This window comes from Drosophila mojavensis, unplaced genomic scaffold, assembly GCF_018153725.1.
Source record: "Drosophila mojavensis isolate 15081-1352.22 unplaced genomic scaffold, ASM1815372v1 contig_136, whole genome shotgun sequence".
Taxonomy (NCBI): domain Eukaryota; kingdom Metazoa; phylum Arthropoda; class Insecta; order Diptera; family Drosophilidae; genus Drosophila; species Drosophila mojavensis.
In genome coordinates, this window is record NW_025318667.1 from 21,999,475 (window position 1) to 22,024,596 (window position 25,122).

Here is a 25,122-nt window from a genome sequence, read left to right on the forward strand (position 1 = left end):
TTGTAGTTGGGCGGCATCAAGGAGGGGGACTTTATTGTGGAAATTGCGGGCATGGATGTCAAATGGTATTCGCATCAGCAGGTCGTACGGCTCATACAATCCTGTGGCGCTACACTGGAACTTAAGGTCATTACGCCCATGGATCGCAATTATCTAAAGGTAAAGGAATTGAAATTCGATAGAAATTACATACATATATTAATCAAGATTCGATTGCAGCCACTCTCGTCAAAGGGCTCCATATCAACGTTATCGGCCGCCAGCTCATCGGGCGTTTCGTCCGGCTCATCTAGCCCCACCAGCACCACCACAAAGCCCAAGCTGCGGCTCAAGAACTCGGCCAAGACGCGCTTTGTGGGCAGCGTGTCGTCCAGTTCGTGGAATCCCTTTCGACGTACGCCGAGTCTAGCGAAGATATTTTAAGTGCTCTTTGACAGTTAGCACTAGGGATTGATTAGTTTAAGTTATGCTTTAATTTCCGCAGCAGTGGCCATTATTTTGCTTGAATGCAAATTGGATTTTTTTTCACACACACACACATACTCACGTATATATCTGTATATATGTATATGTCTATATACATATATGTACTTATATGTGTTAAGCCAAGTCTTTATTAAACCCGCATATGCTTTGCTTTGGATGCTTGCTAAGCCCAACACATAATTCCATTTATTTTCCGACAACATGGAAAATATCTGTGAGAATGTGAATGAATCAGGCATTGATAACGGTACTCGATATGTTTGATCATAGTATATAAATGCAATAGTCCATACTGAATCGAATTCGCATTCAGTACGTAACATTTTGTGCAAAATGGTGTATAACACTTGAATTAGACAGAGATAGAGCTAGAGATGGAGAGAAAGGGAGAGAATGTGCCGCATAACCCAAAAAAAAAAAAAAAGAAAACAAAAAACAAAAAGTAAAAAGAAAATTCTAATTATTTACGTCTTTGTTTATCACGATATGACCATATATGTCACATGCATAGATATATACCCATATATATGCTTATTATATCTAATATTCTTTCGAGCTTCAAACTGAAATTGATTTATATTGAAATTGAGTCGACATCGAGCTACTTTTACGCACATTTCCAATGTATATATGTATATTTATATTAAGTCACAATTATTTTGTATACATTTTGTAAAAGCCATTTTATACAACCAATACAGAGATACACACACACACACACACACACACACACAAATACATACATATTAAATAAGCAAGTACATATGTATTTCATTGCATTGATAAAATATTTATTAATAAATTTTTTTTTTGTGTATGTATGTTTACAATATATTTATATAGATATGTATATATAGATCTATATATAGATATATCAATCAATACGTTCAGCATATTTGCATGTTTATTGAGGATTCATCTGTGAGCCATATCCGAATTTCCTTCAATTTCGATTGTTTAACACATAACTAGAAATTTTTGTTGTTGTTGTTGTTGTTGATTAACCAATAATAAGAAAAACAGTTAAATTTACTTCTGTTGCAGTTTCTGCAACATTTCGCGCACCAACTTTGGAATGCTGTCCAGCTCCTGGACGAGCATCATTTGCTCAGCCAAATTGGCGCGATAAATGCGCTGAACGCGACGAATCATTGGGGCCGTGACATGGGTATCGATCAGGTCTTGTGGTGTAAGGTTCAACATGTTCATGATCTTCGGTCCCTGACGTAGAGCATCACGTACCTTTTCCTCAGCCTTTGATAACTTGCGTTCCTCCTGCTTAGGCTGAGCTGGACTGGGCAAGCCCAGTGATGGCAAATGATGGCGCTCCTTTACGCAGCTTGGTTTTGGTGACTCGGTCTTGCTGCCCGAAGTCGGCGACTCTGTTGTCTCACTGGGTGTGGTAGTTGCATATAGATCGAACAATTTGGTCATATCATCGTTAATCGAACGCAACATCGAGGATGAGCCACTCGATGTGGAATTGCCTTCGTGGAGGCTCTTATAGTAAATGAGATCATCGACTATCTTATTGCGCAGCTCGTTACTCTCGGCGGTTGCCTCCTTGGCACGCCTGGCAATAGCCAATTGGCTATTCTTGTTGCCATGACGTCCGTGGCGTGACTTCGACTGTGTCTGGGCCGCTTTCGATGTCTTGCAAGTATGCACCTTGGTCGATGGTTTGATCTCAGTTGACTCCTTCATGCTGGTGGCACTTGATTTTGTCTCTTGTTCCATGTTGCGTGACGGATTGCGACCCTTCTTAGTCACCCTGCTGGTTTGTGCTGCATGCAGATCCACGTCATCTGGTGTATATTGGGTCTGTTTGCGAACGTGCTGGGAAGTCTGATGTTTGGGTAGTGGAACAGCAAACTCTTTGTGCTCCGACTCCTTTGGCGATTTGTCGGCAATGGACTGAAGTGATGTCTCAGTGGCCACAGTGCGGAAGCTCTGCGGCGGCTTCTGCTTGCGCAGATCAAGCGGACCGCACGGCTCAGTGGCCGCTGGAGAAACGTAGCCCTTATCCGGAAAATCGTACATGTGCTTGCCGCCCAGCTTCTGCAATGAGCCTTCGCTGACTGGTGACTGCAGCGCCTTGGATATCTTCGACTTGGACTTACGGCTGGTCGATTGCTTGTGATAGTCCATTGGAATCTCTTTGTTGATTGGCTGCGGATAGCGTGGCGGCTTACCGTCACAGCGTGGCTTATAGCCACTTGCATGTTCAGCATTTGTTGACTTCGGCTCTTTGATTGACAGCTGCTCCAGCTGCTTGGATGACTTGGCCGACAGCGGTTTCGGTGGTGACGGCATATCCATGGTAAGGCCCGTCATTTCAGTACGTCCTGAGGACAGCTCCAGTTGATCTTCAGTCTGTTGCTGGCTGGACGAGCTATCGCTCTGACTTTCAGAAGTTTGAATCGAACCGAATTCCCTGCTGCAGCGAGGGCAAGCGAACACCATAGTCTGTGTGGACTTCTCGCAGTCGGGGTGCTTCCTGTACTGCTTGTAGTACGATGGAGTCTCCGACAGCGACATGGAGAACGACTGTGAGAGCGATTTCGAGATGGAATCGATATGTCCACTCAAAGCACTCTCGTCGGTTGACTCCAGGCCAAGTCCAGCCATCTTTTGGCAATCAAGCCGCTCCTTGCAAGTGTTCTTCGATTTCTTCTACAAGGCATGTGATTATGTGAAGGAACACAAAAGAGCTTCGTCACTTACCGGTTGGGAATAATAAGACTTCTTCATGATTGAATTCAATTTGCTTGCATACAAAAAAAAAATGATTTTTTCTTTTGTGAACTTTTTTTTCTCAATTTTAGGTTGTCAATTTTTTCACAATCTTACGAGTTTGCGAACAATTTATAATGTATATATAAATATATATAAAAATAAAAATTCACTTTTGAAATTGTATTATTTGGTTTTTTCAAATTTTTGTTTGTATATTTGGAAATTGAAATTTTTATTCGTCCTGTTCGTTTGACTAGGTAACAGAGACTGACGATTTTCCTTTATGAGCTCTCAGAGCAGCTCGAATTCAACGAAAAACTTTTCAGGGCTAACTAGATTCGAATTTAGCATTGGGTTGAGTGGCAACAACTGAGTACAACAAAAAATATTGCATACTTTCGAGTAAATAATTTGAAGGACGCTAAGTAAACTAGATTGAAAACAAGTGTTAGACTATTTCAAAACAGAGTTGACAAAAAATGGGCAGAAAAAAGGAATAAAAAATAAAAGCTCCTACGAAATTCGAATTTTGAACCGAAATTTCAGCTGAAGAACTGGAACTGGCTGAAGTCGGTTATAAATAAACTTATTATATATATCAATAAATATTATATACATATACATATATGTATTAATATAAATAAATTATCAATAAATATCATAATAAATAATATATATAAAGATATACATATTTGTATTAATATAAATAAATTGTTATTAAAAAAAGAAGAATATAAAATTTAACTGAAGACGTAATGAATAAAATACAAATTGAAGTTTACACTCCAGGCTGTGGAAGAAGAAGCAGAAACTAAACTCAATTCAGAGCGCCCTAGAAGCCCTAAAATTAATTTTATTAAACGTAATTAAACAAATATTTTAAATATACATACATAAATAAAAATAAAATGATTGTTTAATTTTAGAGAAATTGTTACCGCTCAACTAAATAAAATCATGTTCTAAGCAAAATATTTATATTATAAAAAATGAAAAATAATAATTAATGAATTAATATAAAAAATAAAAATAAAATAATATAATAATGTGCCGTAAAGTACATAATTATAATAATCATTATTAGGAATAAATTCTTAATAGTTCTATCTTGAATGTTAACAAAGTTATGCTTCAAGTCAAGAATTAGGAACTTGTATCGGCTTTACTAATCAAAATGAATGCCTTATGCCTTGGTATTTATGCATATGCTGAATCAATTATATTATTTTATGTGCTTAGAAATTATAAATACTTGAACAGACATGCTGAACGCTATGTGAAAGGCAGTGCGGATTGGCAGAGTATTTAAGACGTGCTTCAGTCAAGCACTTCGGGCCCTTGCTTAGGTCTAGTTGAACAGTTACAAATGGTAGCTATAAATTACGAATTTAAATGAATTACGTACAAGGTTTTACATTTAATAGAAAAAAAAAACATTAAACATAACTTAAATATTAGTTCAAATGATTTTTACTTAAAGTAAGTAAATTGAAGAACAGCAAGTGGATGTGCTTAGGCACAGAATTGAGTTCACTATAAAGCACCGATTGGCTCTCTCTCTGCTCTCTCTCTCTCTTTCTCTCCCCCTCTTGCTTCTCTCACAGCAAGTAGCCAACGATATCGTCATCGTCCTCCACGTTATCGTTGCCCGCAATTTGCCGGCGCAGCTCGCAGCGACCCAGCGCCTCCAGGTACGGCTGCAGCACCGACATCGAGCGTCACTGATGGTGCTGGTGCTGGTGCCTGTGCAGGGGCGATGGCGTCGCATGCAAGTTGGCCGCATGCTGGGCGGACGAGTTCAGAAATGGTGTGAGCAGCTCTATGGGCAGGGGGAAAATGATGGTCGAGTTCTTCTCCGCCGAGATGCTGCTCAGCGTCTGCAAGTAGCGCAGCTGCAGAGCCGATGGACTCGACGATATGATCTCGGAGGCTTCTTTGAGTGCACGCGACGATTTCATCTCACCCTCGGCGGCAATCACCTTGGCGCGTGCCTCACGCGCAGCCTCCGCCTCGGCGGCCATGGCGCGTTGCAGTGCCGTTGGCAGCGAGACATCCTTGCTGCAATAAATGGAGAGAATGCATTCAGATTATTATACAGAGATCTAAATTCCATTCCATGCGACTCACATTTCCACTCGTTCCACCTTGACGCCCCAAGGGTCGGTCGCTTCGTCCAGGGACATTTGCATCGTATGCGAAATGGTCTCGCGCTCAGTGAGCAGCTCCGACAGGTTGCGAGTGCCCAGCACGTTGCGCAGCGTTGTGGCAGCCAAGAGGCGTGTGGAGTGGCTGTAGTTTGATACCTGAATAACGGCCTTCAGTGGATCACTGATGCGATAGTAGACCACTGCATCAACTGTCACCGTCACCGAGTCCTTAGAGAGCACCTCCTGCGGCGGCACATCGAACGAGACGGTGCGCAGATCCACCGGATAGTAGTCATCCACGCAGGGCAGCACAAAGAAGACGCCCGGGCCGCGCGCCCCGCCGCTGCGCAGTCGGCCCATGCGAAAGATGACCGCACGCTCGTACTCGGAGACCACCTTGAAGCAAATGAAGACCGAGAAGGGAAACGTCAGCACCATGATCAGCACCGATATTGCCGTGGCCAGCAGCTCCACGCAGCCCATCTCCTCATTTTCAGCTGCGAGACGAGAGGAAAGCAAAAACCAAATCAAAAGGAGCTGCGGAATGTGTAACATTAATCGCAGCATTTCACAAGCAATTGAAAATCAATTGAAGACACATTTCATGACGTGCTCGCATGCTGTGTGGCTGGTGGGCGTGTGGGGTGTGTGGGGTGTGTGGGGTGGTGCGCTGTGTGGTTTGTGCTGCCGTCTGCCACATGTGCATTGTGGCACTTGTTGCTCGCGTTGCTCGTGTTGCTAAAAACGCAAATGTTTTCTCAATGCCGCCTCGGATTTCCGTTTGTTGTTCCACTGAACACGGACAGCCGGACAGATTTTCATTGGAAATGGGCACAGACACTGGCCACAAACAGAGATCACACGAAATCAGTCAAAACACTTGGCGTACATTTAATCAAAAAACATGGCTAAATATTTATTCTACTGGCCAAACAGGCTCTAGAGGTAATGGCTATACCATCATTATATGCCCAACTGCCAATGTAATTGTGTTGATAAGAATGCCTATGATAGTTGATAATGATTTCGATTTGACTCGATCATCTCTCTAAGTCTGTTTGCTATGTGGCTTAAGCATTACATTTTTTATGTATGTATGTACAATACTTGTATCAGCTGTTGGGGTCAGTAACTAGGTATAAGTATATTGAAGATATGAATATGTAGAAGTATATATTGATTCAAAAAGAAATTTCTTAGCTATCTCTATTCTTATATCCATTATGAAGTTTCTTCCTTTCAATATACAATTTTGATATTTTTTTTTTACTTCTGCAATGCTGAGCCTTGAAAACTTTAATATTTCTTTCGGAATTAATTGGAATTTTAAGAGCAAACGATAATTGGAAGTGCTGCTTCAATTATATTGCACTATCAGAAATTGAAAATAAATAATAATAAATATATGATAATAAATAAAATAAGTAATAAATAATATAGATTTTAATAATATAAATTATATAAATAAATAGTAAATAGTATAAATTATAAAATATAAAATATATTAAATATGAATACAAAAAATTAATGCATATATTTTTTATAAATAACATAAATAAATGGATAGAAATTAAAAAAAAAAAAAGAAAGGAATATATATAAATATCTTTAAAAAAAAATAATATTAAATCATTAATTGCATTAATTTACTGGCCTATAATAATTCATAGTTTTGTAAAGATTTTAAGATTTAGAACCATATAAATAATAAAGTTAATTGCACTTCATATAAGAGTATATAATCTATCTATATATAAATCATAAAAGTGACTACATTAAATATGAAGACCTGTACTACATTAAGCTTAATTGCATTTCAAATGAAGAGTACAATCTATCCATATATCTGCCATAAAAGTGAAGTTTTATGACCTGGAAGTAAAATGGAATGAAAGCAATTGTTTTTGATCTCAGAGATCTTGCATACGGCTGCGATCTATCAGCTCGCTATTGGCTAACTACATAAGTAGGTATTTGTTTATGGCTAAATTAGCCATATTTTCATAGATGAACAGCCTAAGCAGACATAGCTACATATATACATATACATATATATATATATATATATATATATATATATATAGAATGGTAATTGCATGGATTGTTTATGTTTTAGTATAGAGATTTCAACGAGTGCGGGCAGGTTGAACTAATACCAATCCAGGGCAGAGCAGACCAAAGCAAAGCTAAACAATTGCCTGGCCAATTGGAACATTTATGGAATGTTTATGTAGTACGAGTACATGTTGGCCAAAATGAAAAGAAAAGGAAAAAGAAAAGTTCACTCTATAAATGGGTAGCACGGTTATTTTCAGTTGGAGCAGCTTTTCTTTTTCTTTTTGTTTATCTTATATGTTTCGACAATACGATTTATATCCCATATCCGTATACGAATCAAATCATTGCCTCACGTCACATCACGTCACGTCACGTTGCGTCGCGTCTCGTCAATCTTGGCCGTTATTTATTTTTACTTGTCGGCGCACAGTTTATATTGCATACTTCATAGGTGGTCGTCGCTCGATCTCGGCTGATCGATAGATATGTATCATTCAATATATGTATGTGTATACAATATCATCGACATGGAATGAATCATTTTCACCTACGGCCGGGGGCCAAAATGACTGAATTATGTTTTTTCGAGCGCATAAATATGAATTTATGAGATCGTGAAACGAAAACTATTTGTATCTTTTATAGTTCTACACACACAAACACACAGAACGTCAATCAGCTTATGAACCAAATATGCAATGGGAAATGCGGCCAAATATTGAAAAACAATTTGTAACTGGAAAACGATCAAAGTTGTGAAGTTTTGTGAAGAGAATTTAGAGTAGGGAAATTTGTTTCTTCTTTTCAGATTTGTCTTTCAGGTGAAAGTTTTAGTAGTTTGCAGGCTTGTTTCTTACAGGTTTTCAGTCCCTGATAGGGATGGGTGCTGGAGCTGATCTGAACCGTGTGCTGCTGCTGTTGTTGTTGCTGCTGCTGCTGTGGGGCAAGCGAGGTCTGGCCGGCGACTGTTCCGGGCGGATTGAGACGCGATCGATGCTGATGCGGCGATGCAGGATGCATGATGATGATGCTGCTGCTGCTGCTGCTGCTCCTCGGCAAAAGATCTGTATCGTTACAATGGCGCACGATGAGCACTGCACGCGTCTAGCGCACGTTTCCAATTGAGCAGCGGGCCGCAAGTCTCAAGCGTCGAAGCAGTTGTTCGGCTCATTTCACACGTTGCTGTTTACGGCGCCTCCGCTCCGCTCCGTTCCGTGGCGTGCCGTGCCGTTCAACCATCCGGCCAAAGCATCTCTCTGTATACACGCACACACACACACACACGTGAATGTTGTTTGTATTTCTTTCTGTATTTTTTTTTTTTTTTAAATATATATATTTTTTTCTCTGTGTGTTGTTTAGATTATTAGAAACGAACGAACTACAAAAGTCTATATGGAGAATATGGAGATAATTTATAAACCACTTCAGCTAACAAAATGCTGAGGCGGCTATGCACGTTGTTAGGCATTTGTCTTAATCAAGCAGGGAGCAGCCGCTCTGGTGATCTATTAGCGACAAAAGGTCAAACGGTTTACAACATTTCACACACAAATGTGTCGCACGCAAGGCGAAGCGACGCGGCTGCCTCTCCCATTTCGGTCCAATTTGTGATCCTGGGAGATGTTGATTTATATTTATTATATGAAAGATCAAAAAGATCTCTGTGGAATAATATATGAGGCAAATAAAATTATTCATAAATTTTTATAGAAAATAAAATAAATTTTAAATTTTAAAATTGAAAGAAATAGCGGAACAGGACTCGGCCTAGCAATGCTTGTCCCTCTCTTTCTCTGCCTCTCCATCCCTCTCGCTCTCTCTCTCTCTCTCTCTCAAGCATTTATGCTAGTTCACAAAGTGAAGAGTTTATCATGTTTGGGTTATGTACCTTTCGCTTAGTTAGTTAGCCTTTAAATAATTCCCTATGGGGCGTGGCATACCAGGCATAACTATTTCTCTAACACATTTGGGGTTAAAAGTATTTGGCTTTTCAGTTGGATTACACTTGCCTTCCCTTTTAGTATAATGACTATCAGTAGCGCCTTTCTCTGTAATTCTCAATGCATTTGTCAGCTTTAGCAGCTGCATCAATTTGATATCATACTTGGACTGTCGCTCACACTTGCTTGAATTTGTGGGAATCACATAGAGAGGCGCTGCTGTCTGAGAGAGGGGTAAAATAAATATTCCAATAAATGAAACTTGAAATGAATGATTCGAGATAACTGATAATCATTTGGTTTAATAGTAACATATAATTGATATATCTATAACAAATTGCAATTGGTTTTTTTTGTCGACTTCTAATAGCCAACAAGTAATATCTGATATAGGCAATAGCTCGTTTGAAGATTATATTTTTCGTGTTTTGGCAGTGCGTGTTATTTTCGCAGAACAAAATCGTTTTGCCAATGCATTTCACATTTGTTGTATACAATTTGTGTTGTTGTTGCTGTTGTTGGACTCTCGATGCGTGTTACGCATGTTTCATGCTGCCCGAAGGCAAATTGACTCAAGGTTCTCTACTTTATTATTATTGGTTACACTGCATTTGCTTTATTGTAATAGTTTCGTTTATAACAAATTATTATGTAATAAATGCGCGCTTTGTTTTTGTTTTCTTTCCATATTGTTCTCTTTATACAGCTGGCTAAATCCAATTCTGTTTTGTTTTTGTATTTGTTTTTGTTTTTGGTTCGTAGATCAATTACTTTGCCAAGATCTGAAAGTCTATAAGATATTGTTACCGAACAGATAGATGTGTGTATATATGATACAGCATTATTGAGAGCTGTAAGGCACATTTTGGTTATATATATATAATATACATTTACATATAAATGGTTTACAATAAGATTTGTATAGTATAATTTATGATTGATTGCTAATTGCGCCTTAAGTATTGAAATATTCCTTCTACAACTTTGTTGCATAGTTTAAAGGTAGTATAAATGTATAACTATATACGGAGACATACATTCATATATCTATATATATATATATATATATATATATATATATATATATATATATATATATATATATATATATATATATATATATATATATATATATATATATATATATATATATATATTTGTATATGTAAATAGATTGATATTAGAAAATGCAGAAATTAAATGTTAAGCTATTAATCAAATGCTGGCAATATTTTCATTCAATGAGTTTAATTTTTGTTTTGCTTTGCGCTACGCTTGAATCTTATCAACATATTCGATTTGGCCGCTGGGTATATACTATATATGTGTATATATATTCTTGGAAATTACTCTTGCACACACAAACACACGCACAAACAACAGCTATACAAATATTCTCAATGTTTTAATTGACTGAGCAATGTGTGTGGGTGTGTGTGTGTGTGTATGTGTGTATATTTAGTCTGTGCCGTTGCCCCGCTATAACATGCGCCTCGTATCAATTGCTCTCTCTCTCTCTCTCTCACTCTCGCCCACACTGTGGCTCTCGCTCATTGCTTCTGTTTTTGCATTCCATGCAGAAATCAAATAATAAGAATAATAATGATAATAATAATAATAATATCTTAACAATTAATAATCTTTCCAATTATTTGCTGTGCTTTATCAAATTCGTTTGCGCTACGGCAGCCGCGTGGCACCTCCAGCACCTCCACCGCCTTCACTTGCAGTCAGCTCCTGCTGCTGTTGATGCTGCTGATGGCGCCTTCGTCAATCGTTGTACATGCCATCGACCAGAAAGTCCATGCGCCTGTAGTGACGCGTTGTCCATAGATCACGGAAGCGCCTGTAGCCCACAATGAATACGGCTATGGCGAGCGGCACAGCCAGCATAACGGTTACGATGGGCACGATGTATTCGTTCTCGCCACGATTTACCAGGCTGCTGCTCATCTGCTGCACGGGCAAGACATGCGGTGCAACGCTGCCACCGTTGAGAGCACTCATATCCAATTTCTCACCCTCAATTTGTTTCGCCATGCTGCTGGTGACGGTTGGCTTTTTGGGACGAGCTGTGGTTGTGGTTGTGGTGCTTGGAGTAGTTGTGGTCGTTGTCGTGGATGTGGTTGTTGTTGTGGTTGTAGTAGTAGTTGTTGATGAAGTAGAAGTTGTTGATGTTGGCGTGGCGGCGATGCTGCTGCTGCTGCTACTATTTGTGGCTGTGCCATTGATAACAGCTGCTGTTGTTGTATTGATAGTTACGGTGGTGCCGCTGCTGCTGCTGCTGCTATTATTATTATTATTATCGTTCTTGCTGTCATTGCCATTGCCATTGACGTTGCCGTTGCCGTTGTTGTTCTTGATGTCACTCAGCGATACGCCATCGGCCACTATTTTGTCCGTCTTGACCGTTGATTTGGTTTGTTGTGTTATCGGCGTTATTGTTGTTGTTGTCGTATTCGATGCTTTAGGTAATTGCGGCTCTGGTGTGGACGCTGGTAGCTTCACCACAGTAGCTCTGTCCGTATTGGTAACGCCACGCGCTAGCACCGGAGATTGGTCCGCCGTGGCGTTGACCTTGACCGGTTTGTTCACTGGCAATGGATGGGCTATATCTGTCAAGATTTATGACATACATTTATGTATGTATATCAATAATGTATAAATTGTATATCTGAGAACTCGAATACACATACCTGATGATGATGCGTTAGCACTTTTAGCTTCGTTCAAAGTTGTTGCATTACTGGTGCTGTTGTTTGGCCCAACCATGGATAGTTTGGTTGCATTGGAACTAGCTGGAGTTCCAATTGCTATTTGATCCGCTTGGGCCAGCGATACGGCTGTTAGCTGCTGCATTAGCAGGAGTAAAAGCACCGGAAGCACGTTCATTTTTCACTTTGATGCAGCCGTGTGAAATGTGCTGCAGTTGCTAAATTTGGCAGCGGATTGCCTTTTGCTTTTATTTGGAATATCTTGGAGCTCAATAGCGATGCACAACAGTTCGATTACTGGTATCGATATGAATGAATGTGACAAGTGTATTTGCGAAATATACGATAGGAATATCAAGTCCCATCCCTCGCTTGCCAACCCAAGTTGTGTATTCAGAAATAATATGAGATGTCATTTAGAATTTATAACTAGCTGAATTATAATACTATGTCATATTTTCAACGTCATTGATTTATTTTTCGTATACAATTAAAGTCACAAATAATATTTAAAAAGAACATCGCACTCATGCAGATAGCTGCTCACTTACAAAAGCTGTTTTCTTTTTCACTGCCCGAGTAAAAATCGTGCACCAATTATTATCGATGAGTGCGCTTTGTGCTATCGACAGGAAAACGTTAATTTAAATAATTTACTTGATGGCAAATTAATAAAAAAAAAAGACATAATTTAAGTCAATATTAATATGTATGTATATTTATAACGTACTCTGTATAATTTCTATAATTATTTTGTATTTTACGGTTTATCTCTTTTGAATTGTGTGTTTTTTGTTTTTTTTTTTTTTTTTTTTTGGTAATTTTATATATTTTTGTTCTAACTGATTCTTTTTGTATGCATTTTGCCTAGGACTAGCTTTAGTTAGTTAATTCAATTACAGAACAGCATAAAATGTAACTTGTTTTGTTTTTTGTTTGACTTTGTACGCTAAACAACATTATTGCACATATTAGGAATAGAGCATAGCGAGAAGCTATGCGTTAAAAGAAAGCAGTTGAATGATCTCGGGCAGCTCCTGCCGATCCACCTCACAGTGGATTGAATGATGTCAAGTGATATGTACGCCTCATACTAATTGCTTGGGAAATGGTATATGCAGCAGCTCCGGATTTTAACTATGATAGCTCAGGCTTAAAATAATAAAGCAGCTCGTTGCTGCTGCTGTAAGCTGGTTGGTGTTGTTGTTGCTGCCGATGTTCGGGTTGTGAGTGCTGCGGCCGTTGGTGACTTTAATTCCTCCACAATGATGACGCCGTGCTCATCAACCATGTGATTCAATAGCAAATTCTCAACCTGCTCATCGGATAGTAATTCTTTGGGTTCTGAGGATCTGTAAAGTAGTTGTTGTTGTAATTGTGTAACACCAAAAACAGAGATAGCCAAAGACAACAGATTAAAGTAGGCGCAAATGTGATGGAAAGAGACAAAAGAGTGTGAGAAAGAGAGAGAGAGAGAGAGAGATAGTGAGAAAGATGTACAGATAGAGAGAGAAGCTTGGCAAAGTTTGAAGCAGAATGGATGCATGAAAATTTATGCTTAATGAAATCTAATGAATCGAATCGAAAAAAAGGAAATATTACAAATCAGCAACTAGTTCACATCGATAAGTGTATTTGGTTTCTTGAAATAACTTTATGCTCATTCATTTCGGTTGAAAATGAAAATAATGAATGCTAAAAATATTTAGTTGAATGAATTGAAATTGAAAAGTATATTTCATAATACAATTTCAATATATTAAAAAATAAATAAAATTAAAACAAATAAATAAAACAAAAATTTTTTTTAGTTTAATGATTTTCTTTTTATGAATTATACATTCATAATTAAGCTTTAATATAAATCTTTCAACTTATGTTGTTATTAAATTTAATGAAATTAAAAAATTAAAATTAAATTGGCTATGTTCAATTCAAAAATATGAATTGCAAATTAAGAATAATAAAAGTTATTTCATGACGCCAAAACACACTGATACACACAGATATACATACACTCTCATATACACACTCCCATACATACGCATGCACATACTCACACACTCACTCACATACACACACACACACACACACAAATAAAAAGTATTTGCAGTACATACAAATTTGTTAAAAGTAGATTTTTGACTTTGGTTTTTAGTTTTTGTTTTTGAGAAGCGTGCGTGCGTGCAATGCGGTTAGTTGATTGTTATTGTAGTAGTAGTAGTAGTATTTGTTGTTGTTGTTGTTGTTGGTTGATTGATTGATTGATTGTTGTTATTACTGTAGTAGTTGTTGTTGTTTTTGTGGTTGTTGTAATCGAATGTGTGTTGAAAGAGCAAATATACCAAATTAAAGCAGCCAATTCGTTACTTTTTGTTATCGAGCATTTAGGAATTTAGTTAATTGCAGTAGCTGATTATTATTAGTTCTTGCAGTAGTTGAAGCATTTGGGAGTTTTTCTTTTTGTTTAAAGTTTTTTTTTTTTTTTTTTTTTTTTAATTTTTTGAGTGAGTGCAGTTTGAATTTGGAATAGCAGTTTGGCGGTAAATCGGTTTATCGTTTATCGATCTGTTTGATTTCTTGTCCGATTTGATCAAATGAGCTTTGTCAGGCGATTCTGCAGCGTGCAGAGTAGGCTGCTGCCAACGCCGACGTTGACGCCGGCGGCGCTGCGTCCGCTGCCATCTACTGACCTGCTAAACAAAAAGAAATCGCCGGCACCGCCGCTGCTGCTGCCGCTGCTATTGTTGCTGCCAGCTGAGGCATTCGCTGCCGCTGCCGCTGCCGTCGCTGTCGTCGTCGTTGTAGCTGCACCGGCTGCCGCTGCTGTTGCTGTTGCTGCAAGCAGCGCATCCGTCTCGCCGCCATCGTTGGCCATTTCCGATTCACTATTGCGCCGCTCCAGACTACGGCCGACCTTCTGAAAACCGTAGCTAAACACATCCTTCACCTTGTCGCCGGCATCGATCAACAGATCTAGACTCTGCCGTCGTCCGCTGCTCTTGAAGCTATTCGAACGCGACAGCCACTGGCTGAGGCTCTGTTTGCGGCTCATCTGCTGGCCGGCCAGGCCGATGCCACTGCTATCGTCCTGGAATATCGTCGTGCAGGTCACTTTGCGCTTGGGCTCATCCGACGAGGATGTGGAGTGCTGCGACTGTGCATCCGCATCCAGGCCGCCCAGGCCATAGCCCAAACCGTGGCCGCCCAGGCTGCCGGCGCCATCCAGAGCCTGTTGCTCCAGCAGCGACTGATTCGAATAGCTCGAACTGGTGCTGTCCGAGTGCGAGAGCCGTATTTCCGTCCACTGATCGATGTCGTTGTCCGCCGGCGGGGCCGACGTCGATGCCGATGCCGAAGCCGAGGCCGAGGCCAGCGAGCTGCTGCCCGACTCCGAGCGCGGCTTCACCTCGTACGGCCCGTGCAGACCCTGCGCCTGGGCGAACAGATTATTGTCGCCATCCGTGGCGCTGGTGCTGGCCGACTTGTGCATGCCGCCGGCCAGCTTCTGTGGGAAGGTCAACACCGTCTCGAAGTCGTGCAGCAGATGCGGACAGTCGTGCGGATCGGGGTGCCTCTGGCGCGGCGAACTGGCGCCGCTGCCCAGCCGATCGGGCATGCGTAAGTACTCCTCCTCCGGCTCATCCAGCTGCAGCTGCTCCGACTCTGACTGGAGCTGCTGCTGCTGCTGTTGCTGCGTCTGCTGCTGGTGGGAATCGATGGCATCCACCTGGCGCAGCATTGCCTCGTAGTTAAGCAAATTGTTGCGCTGCTGCCGCTGCCTGTGTATATCCTCGGAGATCTGCTCCAGATTCTTCAGGGCCTCGTTGTAGGTCAACTTGGCGGCGCTGACCTTGGCCTCCAGCTCGTTGACGCGCAGCTTTTGCGCCTTCAGCAGTCCGTTGTAGTTCGCGCGCGTCTCATAGTAGGGCCTGCATTAACGAGCGATTATCAGCTAGATTAGTGGGCGTGGCATTGGCGGCAGGTGAGCAGCGCATACTCACGAGCACTGGATACAATACAAAGCGTGCAAAATGCTAAAGTATCTCAACAAAAGTAAATTGCGCCGCAGCTGCAATCTATGAAGAAGAAGAGGAAGAAACAAGAAGAAACCAAAAGAAGAGAACGAAATAGAACCGAAAGTAGAACCAAAAACTAAAAATACAAAAACAAAAAAAAAAATCAAACCAAAGATGTTCTGGCAGAGTGGCAACTAAATCGAATTAGAATATGATCATATAGGGATTCAATATATATATAAGATAGGCTTATTCTGTAAACATACATATGTATATATAGTAACTATCATAAGTAACAAATTATCTTGAAAAGCTCCTGGATCAAAAATGAGCACCTGGGTTTGTTCTATGAATACATATATCTATGTATATATATGTACTTACATATGTATACTATATTATAATATTTTTAAAATTAAATGTCTAGATATCATTATATATATGTTTGAAATAAATCATATTGCAATAAATATATGTAGATGAAATATCTAGAATATCTATATGTAATATTTATATTTCACATATTTGAAAACTGGGATAAGCTTATTTCATATAATATGAATATTATAATATAATATATTATAATATTAAAATATAATATATATTCGCAGTTTTAAAATATAATATAAATATTATTATACATGTACCATATTTTCAGATTATTCACATTTCAAAATTGTCAAAAATTAAAAACTTCTTTTCAAGTTCTGCTATACTCATAATTATTAACATAATAATTTTCAAAATATAAAAGATAATATTATTCAAAAATTTCGTCAATAAATCTAAAAATAAGATAAACTTTAATAAATGCAAATTAAAAAATTCTCAAACCAGTTAAGACCCTTTAAAACCCTATTTAAAACTGAATATTCACTCTGCCAGAGCATCAAAAAAGAAATCAAATTGGAGTCCAATTAGATACCTGGAGGAGCGTAATGCTTGCTTGAGCTGCCCTTGGAGCTTGTTTACGCGATTGTTGGCCACCTCGAGCTTCAGTTGGCACATCTTGAGGGCGTTGCGCGTGTCGGTCACCTCCAATTGGGATTGATTGACCTTGCTGGCCGCATGGCTGAGCATCTCCTGGCAGGCGGTGTCCAGCGTCGACTTCTCGCCGAGACCCTGCTCGGCCAGATAGACCATTTCCTTGGCGGCAGCGTGTATGGACTTGGCCTTCTCATGATTGGCCGCCGCCAGCTGTGTCTCCTTGGCCAACTGGGCGGCATAGATGCGCGACTCGTAGTAGGGTTTGGCGGCGTCTATCGAGTTGCCCAGCTTGTGGGCGGCGGCCTTGATCCGCACCACGCTCTCCGCCAGCAGACGCTTAAATTCGCACTTCGCCTCCTGCACGGGAGACAGTGAATGTTATATAAAGTAAATAAGAAACGATGTGTAATGCATAAAAAAAAAATAATAAAAATCAATAATAAAACTCACATCGAGCTCCACTTCATATTTATTGATATTGTCCGTCGCTGTGTTGAGCTTTTCTAATTCAATCTGGAATGTAAACCAATTAGCCGATTGAAATAGTGGATGGAGGGATGCAGTCTATGTATATAGGGCAAATACCTGGACACGCGGATCCACGGGCGTATTGCTTTCCGTTGACATTGCAGCTGTCCCCGTTGAAATCGAACCGTAATTAACCAAGTCAAATGGGGTTCAGAAATTAACGAGCTTTGTCACTTGGCTATCATGGCGGATGAAGTGCAGCCGTTTGCTGTTTTCAATTCGATTCTGATTGCAACTGTGTCAATTCGATTCACCAAGTGGAAAATTAAGCGCAGCAGTTATTAGTTGAAAAAGCTTTTGTGGCAACAACAATGCGTACACACATAACGATGACAACACAGCGAGCACAGCTTTTGGCAAATGCAAACACAATACGAAAAAAAAGTGCGTCCCAGCTGACTGAATGGCCGAAAGCTCTCAATGCACATTGAGTTCGCCGAGAAGCAATAGCTTGAAAAATGTCAAATGAATTGAAATTATTATTGTTTGTCACACTTTTGTTCACTCCCGTGACACTATAGTAATACTGTGCCCAATATGTTTATTTATATTAGTTTTCATTCAATGTTTCACTCTCACAAATTAGCGGCGAGGGCAGCAGTAGCAGCGCTTTTTCCCGTTGATTTTATAGCTCACAACCACCGAGTGCAAGCTGTGGCGCCCTCTATTGTGAGCTTCAGATACATTCTGTTAGTATACAAATATAATTTGTCTGGCAGCACTGTGTGACAGTATGACCTTATATATTTGTTGCATGTTTGAAACTAACAGTTAGAAATCAATTTAATGTTAAACAATTTTATATGCTTCAGAAAATAAATACGACGTTCATTTACAGAATTGATTTGTTGGGCTTATACGCATTTTCAGTCGTCATATGTACTTGGTATATTTGTGCGGTATTTTATTGTATTGTTGCTTTTTGGTATTTTGGGGCGTTGCGCTTGCAATCACATTGCTATCGTTAGTTGTTAGTCTTCATTTTGTTTTCGTTGCGCGCGGTATTCGTGTCGCTCAACAGCTGCTGCACTGTTGTCCTAACTTAAGAACTAAACTGCTAACAAAATCAAGAAATAATTAACATAAAGTAATTATTAAACAGCAGCAGCTTGCAACTAAAGTCTCGGCGCAAGTGGTTGGCACACATATTGCAAAGTGTTATTAGCTTTTTTTTACGGTTCTGGTGTCTAGTGTAAAGAGTTTGTGGTGTTCCTTGGCTTTTTTGTTGTTGGCCGTTTTTTTTTTTTTTTTTTTTTTTTTTGTTTTTTGTTTTTGGAAGATGCGCGGGCGCAACTAAAAGGCGTCAAAATATTGAAACGTAAGCCTGGCATAATCAAACAAAACTTTAGATGATTTTTTCTCTCTGTTAACAAGACGCGCGTAAACAAATAATATTTTCAAAATATTGTAACAGCAACAACAACAACAGCAACAAGAAAATGTGGCGGCTGCCGCTGCGGCAGCTATTGTTGCGTTTGCTTTGGCTGTCTTTGGCTGCTTTTATCTGTGCTGCTTGCAGCAAGTGACGGCAGCAAAGACTGTGGCGACAGCGACGCCGACAGCAACGGCAACGACAACGGCGACTGCGGCGTCGACTGGGACGCGATGGCAGCAGCAGCAGCATTGTCTTTTGCTGTCTGCGCCTTAACTCGTTTTCCTCTTGGTCTGCTTCTTCTATTTGGCCGTGTCGGTTTTTTTTGTGGCTCTTCTTTGTTTTTGTTTCGGTTTCTCATTTTCTTCTTTTGCTTTTTATTTATTTTATTGGTTTTTTTTTTGTTTTTTGGAAAATTCGATTTGATGTTGCAGACGGCGCTGTTGACGTGACGCAAGCGCCAACTTTTGCAGCGCCCGTTGCCGCTGCAGCAACAAACCCCTTTTACACACACACACACATGCACATAGCACTTGCTGCATGTATGCGTGTGTGTGTGTGGGTGTGGGTGCTTAATGGTAGCCAAAAACTTTCAATTAGAATAAATATTCATGTACTGCATTGTTGTTGCTGTTGTTGTTGTTGTTGCTCTTGCTATGCATCTTCCTTTGGCTCTCGCTCTTCTGCTTCCTCGCCAGCTTATACGTAATTTCCTCTTGCAGCGCTGCATCATCAAGAAGCCGAAAACGGCGAAAGAGAGAGGGAGTGTGTGAGCGAGAGAGGGATATAGAGAAAAAAAAAAAAAAAACAAAATCTATTGAAAATAAAAACAACGTCAACTTCAACGTTGCAACGTCTTCGTTTGCTTTTGGGTAAGTTTCTAATATTTTATTTGTATTATTATTTTTTTCGGATGTTGTTTTATTGTGATTTTCTTATTTGTTGCTGTTGATAAGCATCTTATCATTAAGATTCTTATTGGCCACACGCTCCATTCACTTTCTCTTCCCCCCCTCCACTGCGAGCTGTGGACAGACGTGAAGAGCTTGTTTGACAGGGATTAACATTTTCTACTGGGCGATCTCTTTGCTCTGCACTCGTACAAGAAAGATCTTTAACCGTCTGCTAGTATGTATATAATATAGTTTATGAGTATTTAAGGGAGTTTATCCTTGGCTCTTATACGACTGCCTTTACAAATACATACATAAACACTTGTAATGTTGCAAAACATACATCATATATGTACATGTACATACATTATTTACTGTTGATGATTCCTCTTACTCTTATACGTATGCGATGTCTTTAATTGCAACCCACAAAATATGTTTATCTGATCCTATTTTATTCATCTATGTCCGCCTTTAAATATGTGTCTAGATATGTCTATAGCACACAATATATATTTTTATCATTGATTATCCTTTTTCGATCAATGTGCTCTTATACTTCATGTGCACATTGAAATGAATAAAAAGCTTTGTTCGATATATATTTCAAAAATATATAAAAATTAAAAAAAAAAAAAAACAAACAGCAGTCAAATCCTTTTTACATCAGACTTATTCATATAGATTTCTCATTTAGTTGGTTATATATAAAAGTGTGAGTAATCAAGCTAACGTAACCTCTTACATTTATAGAACTGATTCTTATTGTGTTTTTAGTTCATGGATGACTTTGTTTATTATTAATTTTTTGAAGTTTCGCATACGGGCTCCATTGGCTTCCCTTCGCTGGGGCGACTCGGCAGCCCAAAATAGATCAAAGGGTGCCGGAAGCCTGGAAAGAAGCACAAGCAGCAGCTGCTTGGATGGGAAGTCGAAGTTGCAAGTGGGAATCGGCTGAGACGCGAGATTTTTGGTTTTCCGTTTTTTGTTTTTGTTATCTTTTCTCCTTTGCCTTTTGCCGGCTGGTTTTGCTGCGATTTTTTGCTCGTTTTATTTTTTAGTAATTCATTCGAGCATTTCTCAACTCAATTTGAGGGCGAAAAGAGGAAGTTGGAATCTGGCTGAAGATAAAAATATGTGTGGCATCTGAAAGAGTTTAAGTTATAAGATAATTTGATGGAAGAATATTTGTAATTGGTTTCAATACAAACTGAGTTTATGCTGTATGTATAAGACAGGTATGGAGTAACTCTTAATTATACAATATACATATGTGTATATATCTTTAGCCTATGCAGTATAGAGTTTTTATTTGTACATATCTTTAGTTTATGCTGTATAAGCTTTTATTTGTATATATCTTTAGCGTATACTGCAGAAGTCAGACAGGGATTTAATAGACCCTACTTATACTTGGTGACTAAAATTATAATGAGATTATTATTTAAACGCACTTTACACTTTTGTTAGAGAAGTTAGGCTTAGATTAACTATTTCTTATACAATACGAGTGTAAAAGTTTTGGTTTATCATTTAATCAAAGTCTAGGAGTATTCAAATATATATATCTTTTTGTTAATCTATTTCGAATGTTAATTATGCAAATGTTTCTTTGCGCTTTTCATTTTTGAATGGATTTACTGAGAGTGGAAAACACTCAAATGATTTACGAAAATGATATCATTAATGTGCGCATTTTAAACTGGGTTTCCAAAATTTGAATGGAAAATAGATGCAGTCACGAAGCTGTCCGTTAGTAGAGTCCATACTGTATCTAGTTTAAAGACTTGAAAGAGACTAGATTTGTACTAAATTTTGAAACCTATCGAAATTATTTTTTTCAATAACCATAAATGATGTTTTATGTAGAATGGTTGTTTATTAGCGAATCTTCTCTGTAGTCTGACCTTTCCCAGGCATTCGTAGCACATGTGTGATTTGCATATAGACATGCATATCGCATAATATTACCCTTTTGGCATTGAATTTTGTCGTTCAAGTGCCACACACACACACACACACACATATGCATGCATATGTATGGGCATATATATTTATATACATTATATATGCACCTCTGACAACTCTTTTTGCTTCCATTGTCAAATCGTTGTGTTCTCTCTGCTTCGATACTTGAGCCGCTGGAGGTGTTTTTTTTTTTTTTTTCATCTAACTGACGCGCTAAAGTGCCAGTTGCCACTGAAACTCCATCATCGTCTACATCGTCATCATCATCGTCAGCATCTTCATTATCGTGTGCATCTGCATCTGTGGCACGTCATTAACATCATAATCATCTGGCTGCAGCATCATTATGAGCTACTTGCATTGCATTTCTAGCGGTTCAATGAACTGTGACCGCATTCTTGTTGTTGGTGGTGCTGCCGCTGCTGCTGCTGCTGCTGCTGCCGCTGCCGCCGTTGTTGTTGCTGTTGTTGTTGCAGCACGCATTGCAAATTCAGACAAAGCAGCACGTTTAGCAGCGCCGCCAACGTTTTTATCAGGATGAAGCGCAAAATGTAATTGTAACTTTGTCTGTGCGTTGCGCCCATGCCCAATTTGACAACTTAACAATATCAGAGCCGCCCTCCGCAGCCTGACACACGCGTTGCATGCAACACCGCAGTGGTGTGGCAGCAGGCTCCACTTGCAACTTGCATCTTTTCAATGGATTTAGGTAATCCATGAAGATCTGGAGAGCCAGACACACACACACACACACACACACACACACACACACACACACACACACACACACACACAAACAAACACACACTGACAAAAGATTGAAATCGACTTTGCTTGTTAATTGATTTTAGTCTTTTATGCATTATGAGAAGGCAGCGCAAGGTGTGTGCGTGACAGGGGGGCGGACAGACAGGTAGGCAGGTAGGCAGGCAGGCAGGCAGGCAGGCAGGTGACAATGTCTAACTCAAAGCCCAAGAACGTGACATGCATGCAAATTGTGCATTGGGTGGCAAGCACCTCGACTGGAACTTGAACTATACTAAAATGTGGCATGACGCGAGCCCGATGAGAAGGTACATAAGGTAAATGAGTGGGGCAGTTGGGGCTGCCTGCTTGGCTGTTTGCCTGCGTGTGTGTGTGTGTGTGCGTGTGTCGGTGTGGGTGTCCGTGTCACTTGCGACAATTCAATAACAAAGAAATTGCTCGCATTCTACTTGCAATACGATAGTCAAACGATTCGTTATGTTATTTATATTCATATTCATAATGCTGTTATTTTTGCAATTGTTATTTTATTATTATTATGTAAGGTGCAGGCACAAGGAAAACAAACGAGGCTCAGATGAATACTTGTGCTATCAAATTCGCTATAAATTTCATATTTTACATGTATATGTTGTGCATTTCGAGATCGAGGTGGGAGGTAGTATAGGGGGGCAGATAGATTGGACGAAGGGACGAAAGATGAGATGGGACGGACGTAAGAGGGAACGCACGGACGGATGAACTAATAGATGGATGGAATGACAGACGGATGGAGGATCAGATACATTGGCGAACAGATGGCGAAAGGTGGTATGGGTGGACGCATATAAGGAGAGGTAATTGGGCGGACTGACAGATGGACGGATTGATAGATTGAATGAAGGAGAGATGAACATATATATTGACGGACGCACGAAATGTGGGATGAGCGGACGTCTATACGGCCCGTCAATACGGGCGTAGGCTGGGATACACGGGCGAATATGCTTATAAATCGACAGACAGGCGAATGGTGGGATGATCGGACGAAGGAATTCATACCCTAACGGACGAGAGCAGGAATTGGCGTAGGAAAAGGCGCAGGAAAAGAGGCATTGGCGTACTGTAGAATAATGGAAAGGCGGAGTACATGAATGGATGGTCGGTCTAGATCAACACAGTCTGCTTGAAAGTTTATGCACAGCTTACGATTGGCCACGTCCCTCAACTTCATACAACCATGAAATCCCATTGGTTACAGGGCAAATCAATTCCAAAAAAAGTGATTTGCAATGTGATTCGATAGATCCTGATTGAAAGCACCTTAAATGACTTCTCTGTCGTCTACAGAATTAAAACTTATTGCGCCCGTCCAATCAGTTGACATTATTACAGATTGTTAATTGTCTGCGCGATGACAACTGGGCGATTGTGTGGAAGGTGTGATCTTGCACCTGTAGCAGCTGGGGGAACGTGGCCACGATAAGGCTGTTGCTCAGTGTGTTTGCTGTCGCTCTCCGAGTACTTCGATCCGCCTCTGCTTGGGGCTATCGATTAGTTTTTGATTTTATTTTCTTACTCTTCTTTCGTATGTTGTTGTTTTTTTTTTTTATGCAAGTCGAGCAATTAAGCATTTTTAAGATAGCCAAGTTGACACACCAAATGAACGATAAAACTGGGGAGGAGTCGATCGAGAGGTGAAGGAGTGTGTAGAGAGAGAGAGAGAGAGAGAGAGAGAGAGAGAGAGAGAGAGAGAGAGAGAGAGATGATGTGGCGGGTTCTGTGCTGTGCAGAGAAACTGGTTCTCTCGTTGCATTGCATTCAGTTTGGTTTGCATGCCACCCAACGGTGGCAGCAGCAGCGGCAACAGCAGCGGCAGTGGCAGCGACAACGTTAACAATGTTGAAGACGCAGGCGCCGCGGGTTGAGGCAATGGGAAACTTATTTGGGTCGTCAGATTGTTGTTGTTGCTAGCTAGTTACTTATACGATATATGCGTTTCAATTGATTTCTAATTAACCAAAGCATTTGGCATAGTTTTTGCCTCGCCCCCTGTGTGTGTGTGTGTGTGTGTGAGTGTGCGTGTGTGACATGCACTTGATACGCTTCCGCTGAGGGCGCCACCTGAGTTGACCCAATCACACGTGCAGCACATGGGCGTCTTTATGCTCACGGCTGTCCGCCTCCTCTCTTGACAAATTGTAGGTCAAGCGGCATTTTGTCAGCTTTCATTGCGGCTGCTCCGGTTGCCGCTGCGACTACGACTGAGGCTGCGGCTGTTGCGGCCGTTGCGGGTGTAGGTGGCGCCACCAAGATGCAGATAGCGTTGAGCTGACTTTCGGAGCGGCGACTTTATTAATTGTGGCCACAATTAAGAGCCGCAAGCAACACAGACGGCTCGACGGCCCGCTATTCAAGTCAATTAGCTTTATGTAGGCGCAAAAATTAATTTGTTTGCGCCCAAATGTGGCAGGGTGACTGCGAATAGGCAAGCCAGCGAGTCACAAAAACACTGAACGGAGTAGCT

General features: G+C 40.2%; 6 protein-coding genes across 13 annotated transcripts in view; 2 read left to right on the top strand and 4 right to left on the bottom strand.

Moving 5' to 3' along the window:
• The window catches only part of LOC6584453 (rhophilin-2), a 40,291-nt gene extending 39,044 nt beyond the window's left edge, over positions 1–1,247 (top strand). The window contains exons 11-12 of the mRNA XM_002010072.4: positions 7–159; positions 220–1,247. Coding sequence (XP_002010108.2) covers positions 7–159; positions 220–423 — 357 coding nt within the window. The 3' untranslated portion in view covers positions 424–1,247. The remainder of the gene's footprint in view (positions 1–6; positions 160–219) is intronic.
• Positions 1,248–1,372: 125 nt separating this feature from the next.
• Positions 1,373–3,508, bottom strand: LOC6584455. The gene is made up of 2 exons (XM_002010074.4): positions 3,211–3,508; positions 1,373–3,159 (listed from the first exon to the last, which is right to left on the bottom strand). Exons 1-2 carry the CDS (start codon positions 3,235–3,237, stop codon positions 1,516–1,518), a joined length of 1,671 nt encoding a protein of 556 aa, XP_002010110.2. The 5' UTR covers positions 3,238–3,508; the 3' UTR covers positions 1,373–1,515.
• A 1,167-nt stretch (positions 3,509–4,675) lies between these two features.
• LOC6584456 (band 7 protein AGAP004871) lies at positions 4,676–8,940 on the bottom strand. Its single transcript, XM_002010075.4, has 3 exons — positions 8,285–8,940; positions 5,350–5,866; positions 4,676–5,280 (listed from the first exon to the last, which is right to left on the bottom strand). The coding sequence occupies exons 1-3, from the start codon at positions 8,445–8,447 to the stop codon at positions 4,941–4,943; spliced, it is 1,020 nt and encodes a 339-aa protein (XP_002010111.3). The 5' UTR covers positions 8,448–8,940; the 3' UTR covers positions 4,676–4,940.
• A 1,661-nt stretch (positions 8,941–10,601) lies between these two features.
• Positions 10,602–12,495, bottom strand: LOC6584457 (integumentary mucin C.1). Its single transcript, XM_032732108.2, has 2 exons — positions 12,067–12,495; positions 10,602–11,985 (listed from the first exon to the last, which is right to left on the bottom strand). Exons 1-2 carry the CDS (start codon positions 12,260–12,262, stop codon positions 11,141–11,143), a joined length of 1,041 nt encoding a protein of 346 aa, XP_032587999.1. The 5' UTR covers positions 12,263–12,495; the 3' UTR covers positions 10,602–11,140.
• A 644-nt stretch (positions 12,496–13,139) lies between these two features.
• LOC6584458 (SH3 domain-binding protein 5) lies at positions 13,140–18,260 on the bottom strand. 2 transcript variants are annotated; one of them, XM_002010077.4, is made up of 6 exons: positions 17,676–18,260; positions 17,541–17,603; positions 17,029–17,447; positions 16,089–16,163; positions 14,778–16,016; positions 13,140–13,436 (listed from the first exon to the last, which is right to left on the bottom strand). In XM_002010077.4, exons 1-6 carry the CDS (start codon positions 17,715–17,717, stop codon positions 13,238–13,240), a joined length of 2,037 nt encoding a protein of 678 aa, XP_002010113.1. In that variant the 5' UTR covers positions 17,718–18,260; the 3' UTR covers positions 13,140–13,237. The 2 variants fall into 2 exon arrangements, with proteins under 2 accessions (XP_002010113.1, XP_015016769.1); XM_015161283.3 differs by lacking the exon at positions 16,089–16,163 and having other exon boundaries at positions 17,676–18,259.
• A 327-nt stretch (positions 18,261–18,587) lies between these two features.
• Positions 18,588–25,122, top strand: part of LOC6584459 (Ca(2+)/calmodulin-responsive adenylate cyclase) — a 44,078-nt gene continuing 37,543 nt past the window's right edge. For 3 of the 7 annotated variants that reach the window (XM_032731970.2, XM_032731971.2, XM_032731972.2), the window contains exons 1-2: positions 18,588–18,936; positions 19,713–19,862. The gene's annotated coding sequence lies outside the window, so the exon portion shown is untranslated. The remainder of the gene's footprint in view (positions 18,937–19,712; positions 19,863–25,122) is intronic. The other 4 variants (XM_032731969.2, XM_032731968.2, XM_002010078.4 and 1 more) reach the window with 2 other exon arrangements.

Excerpts from the sequence above, each read along its gene's own strand:
- LOC6584455 (XM_002010074.4), bottom strand. The coding sequence starts at position 3,237 with ATGAAGAAGTCTTATTATTCCCAACCG. Across the intron at positions 3,160-3,210 it reads AGTCTTATTATTCCCAACCG|AAGAAATCGAAGAACACTTG; the intron begins GTAAGTGACGAA and ends CATGCCTTGTAG.
- LOC6584456 (XM_002010075.4), bottom strand. The coding sequence starts at position 8,447 with ATGCATCCTGCATCGCCGCATCAGCATCGATCGCGTCTCAATCCGCCC. Across the intron at positions 5,867-8,284 it reads CTATCAGGGACTGAAAACCT|CTGAAAATGAGGAGATGGGC; the intron begins GTAAGAAACAAG and ends CTCGTCTCGCAG. Across the intron at positions 5,281-5,349 it reads AAGGTGGAACGAGTGGAAAT|CAAGGATGTCTCGCTGCCAA; the intron begins GTGAGTCGCATG and ends CATTTATTGCAG.
- LOC6584457 (XM_032732108.2), bottom strand. The coding sequence starts at position 12,262 with ATGAACGTGCTTCCGGTGCTTTTACTCCTGCTAATGCAGCAGCTAACA. Across the intron at positions 11,986-12,066 it reads TGCTAACGCATCATCATCAG|ATATAGCCCATCCATTGCCA; the intron begins GTATGTGTATTC and ends AAATCTTGACAG.
- LOC6584458 (XM_002010077.4), bottom strand. The coding sequence starts at position 17,717 with ATGTCAACGGAAAGCAATACGCCCGTGGATCCGCGTGTCCAG. Across the intron at positions 17,448-17,540 it reads AATATGAAGTGGAGCTCGAT|GAGGCGAAGTGCGAATTTAA; the intron begins GTGAGTTTTATT and ends TCTCCCGTGCAG. Across the intron at positions 16,017-16,088 it reads TTGTATTGTATCCAGTGCTC|GCCCTACTATGAGACGCGCG; the intron begins GTGAGTATGCGC and ends TCGTTAATGCAG.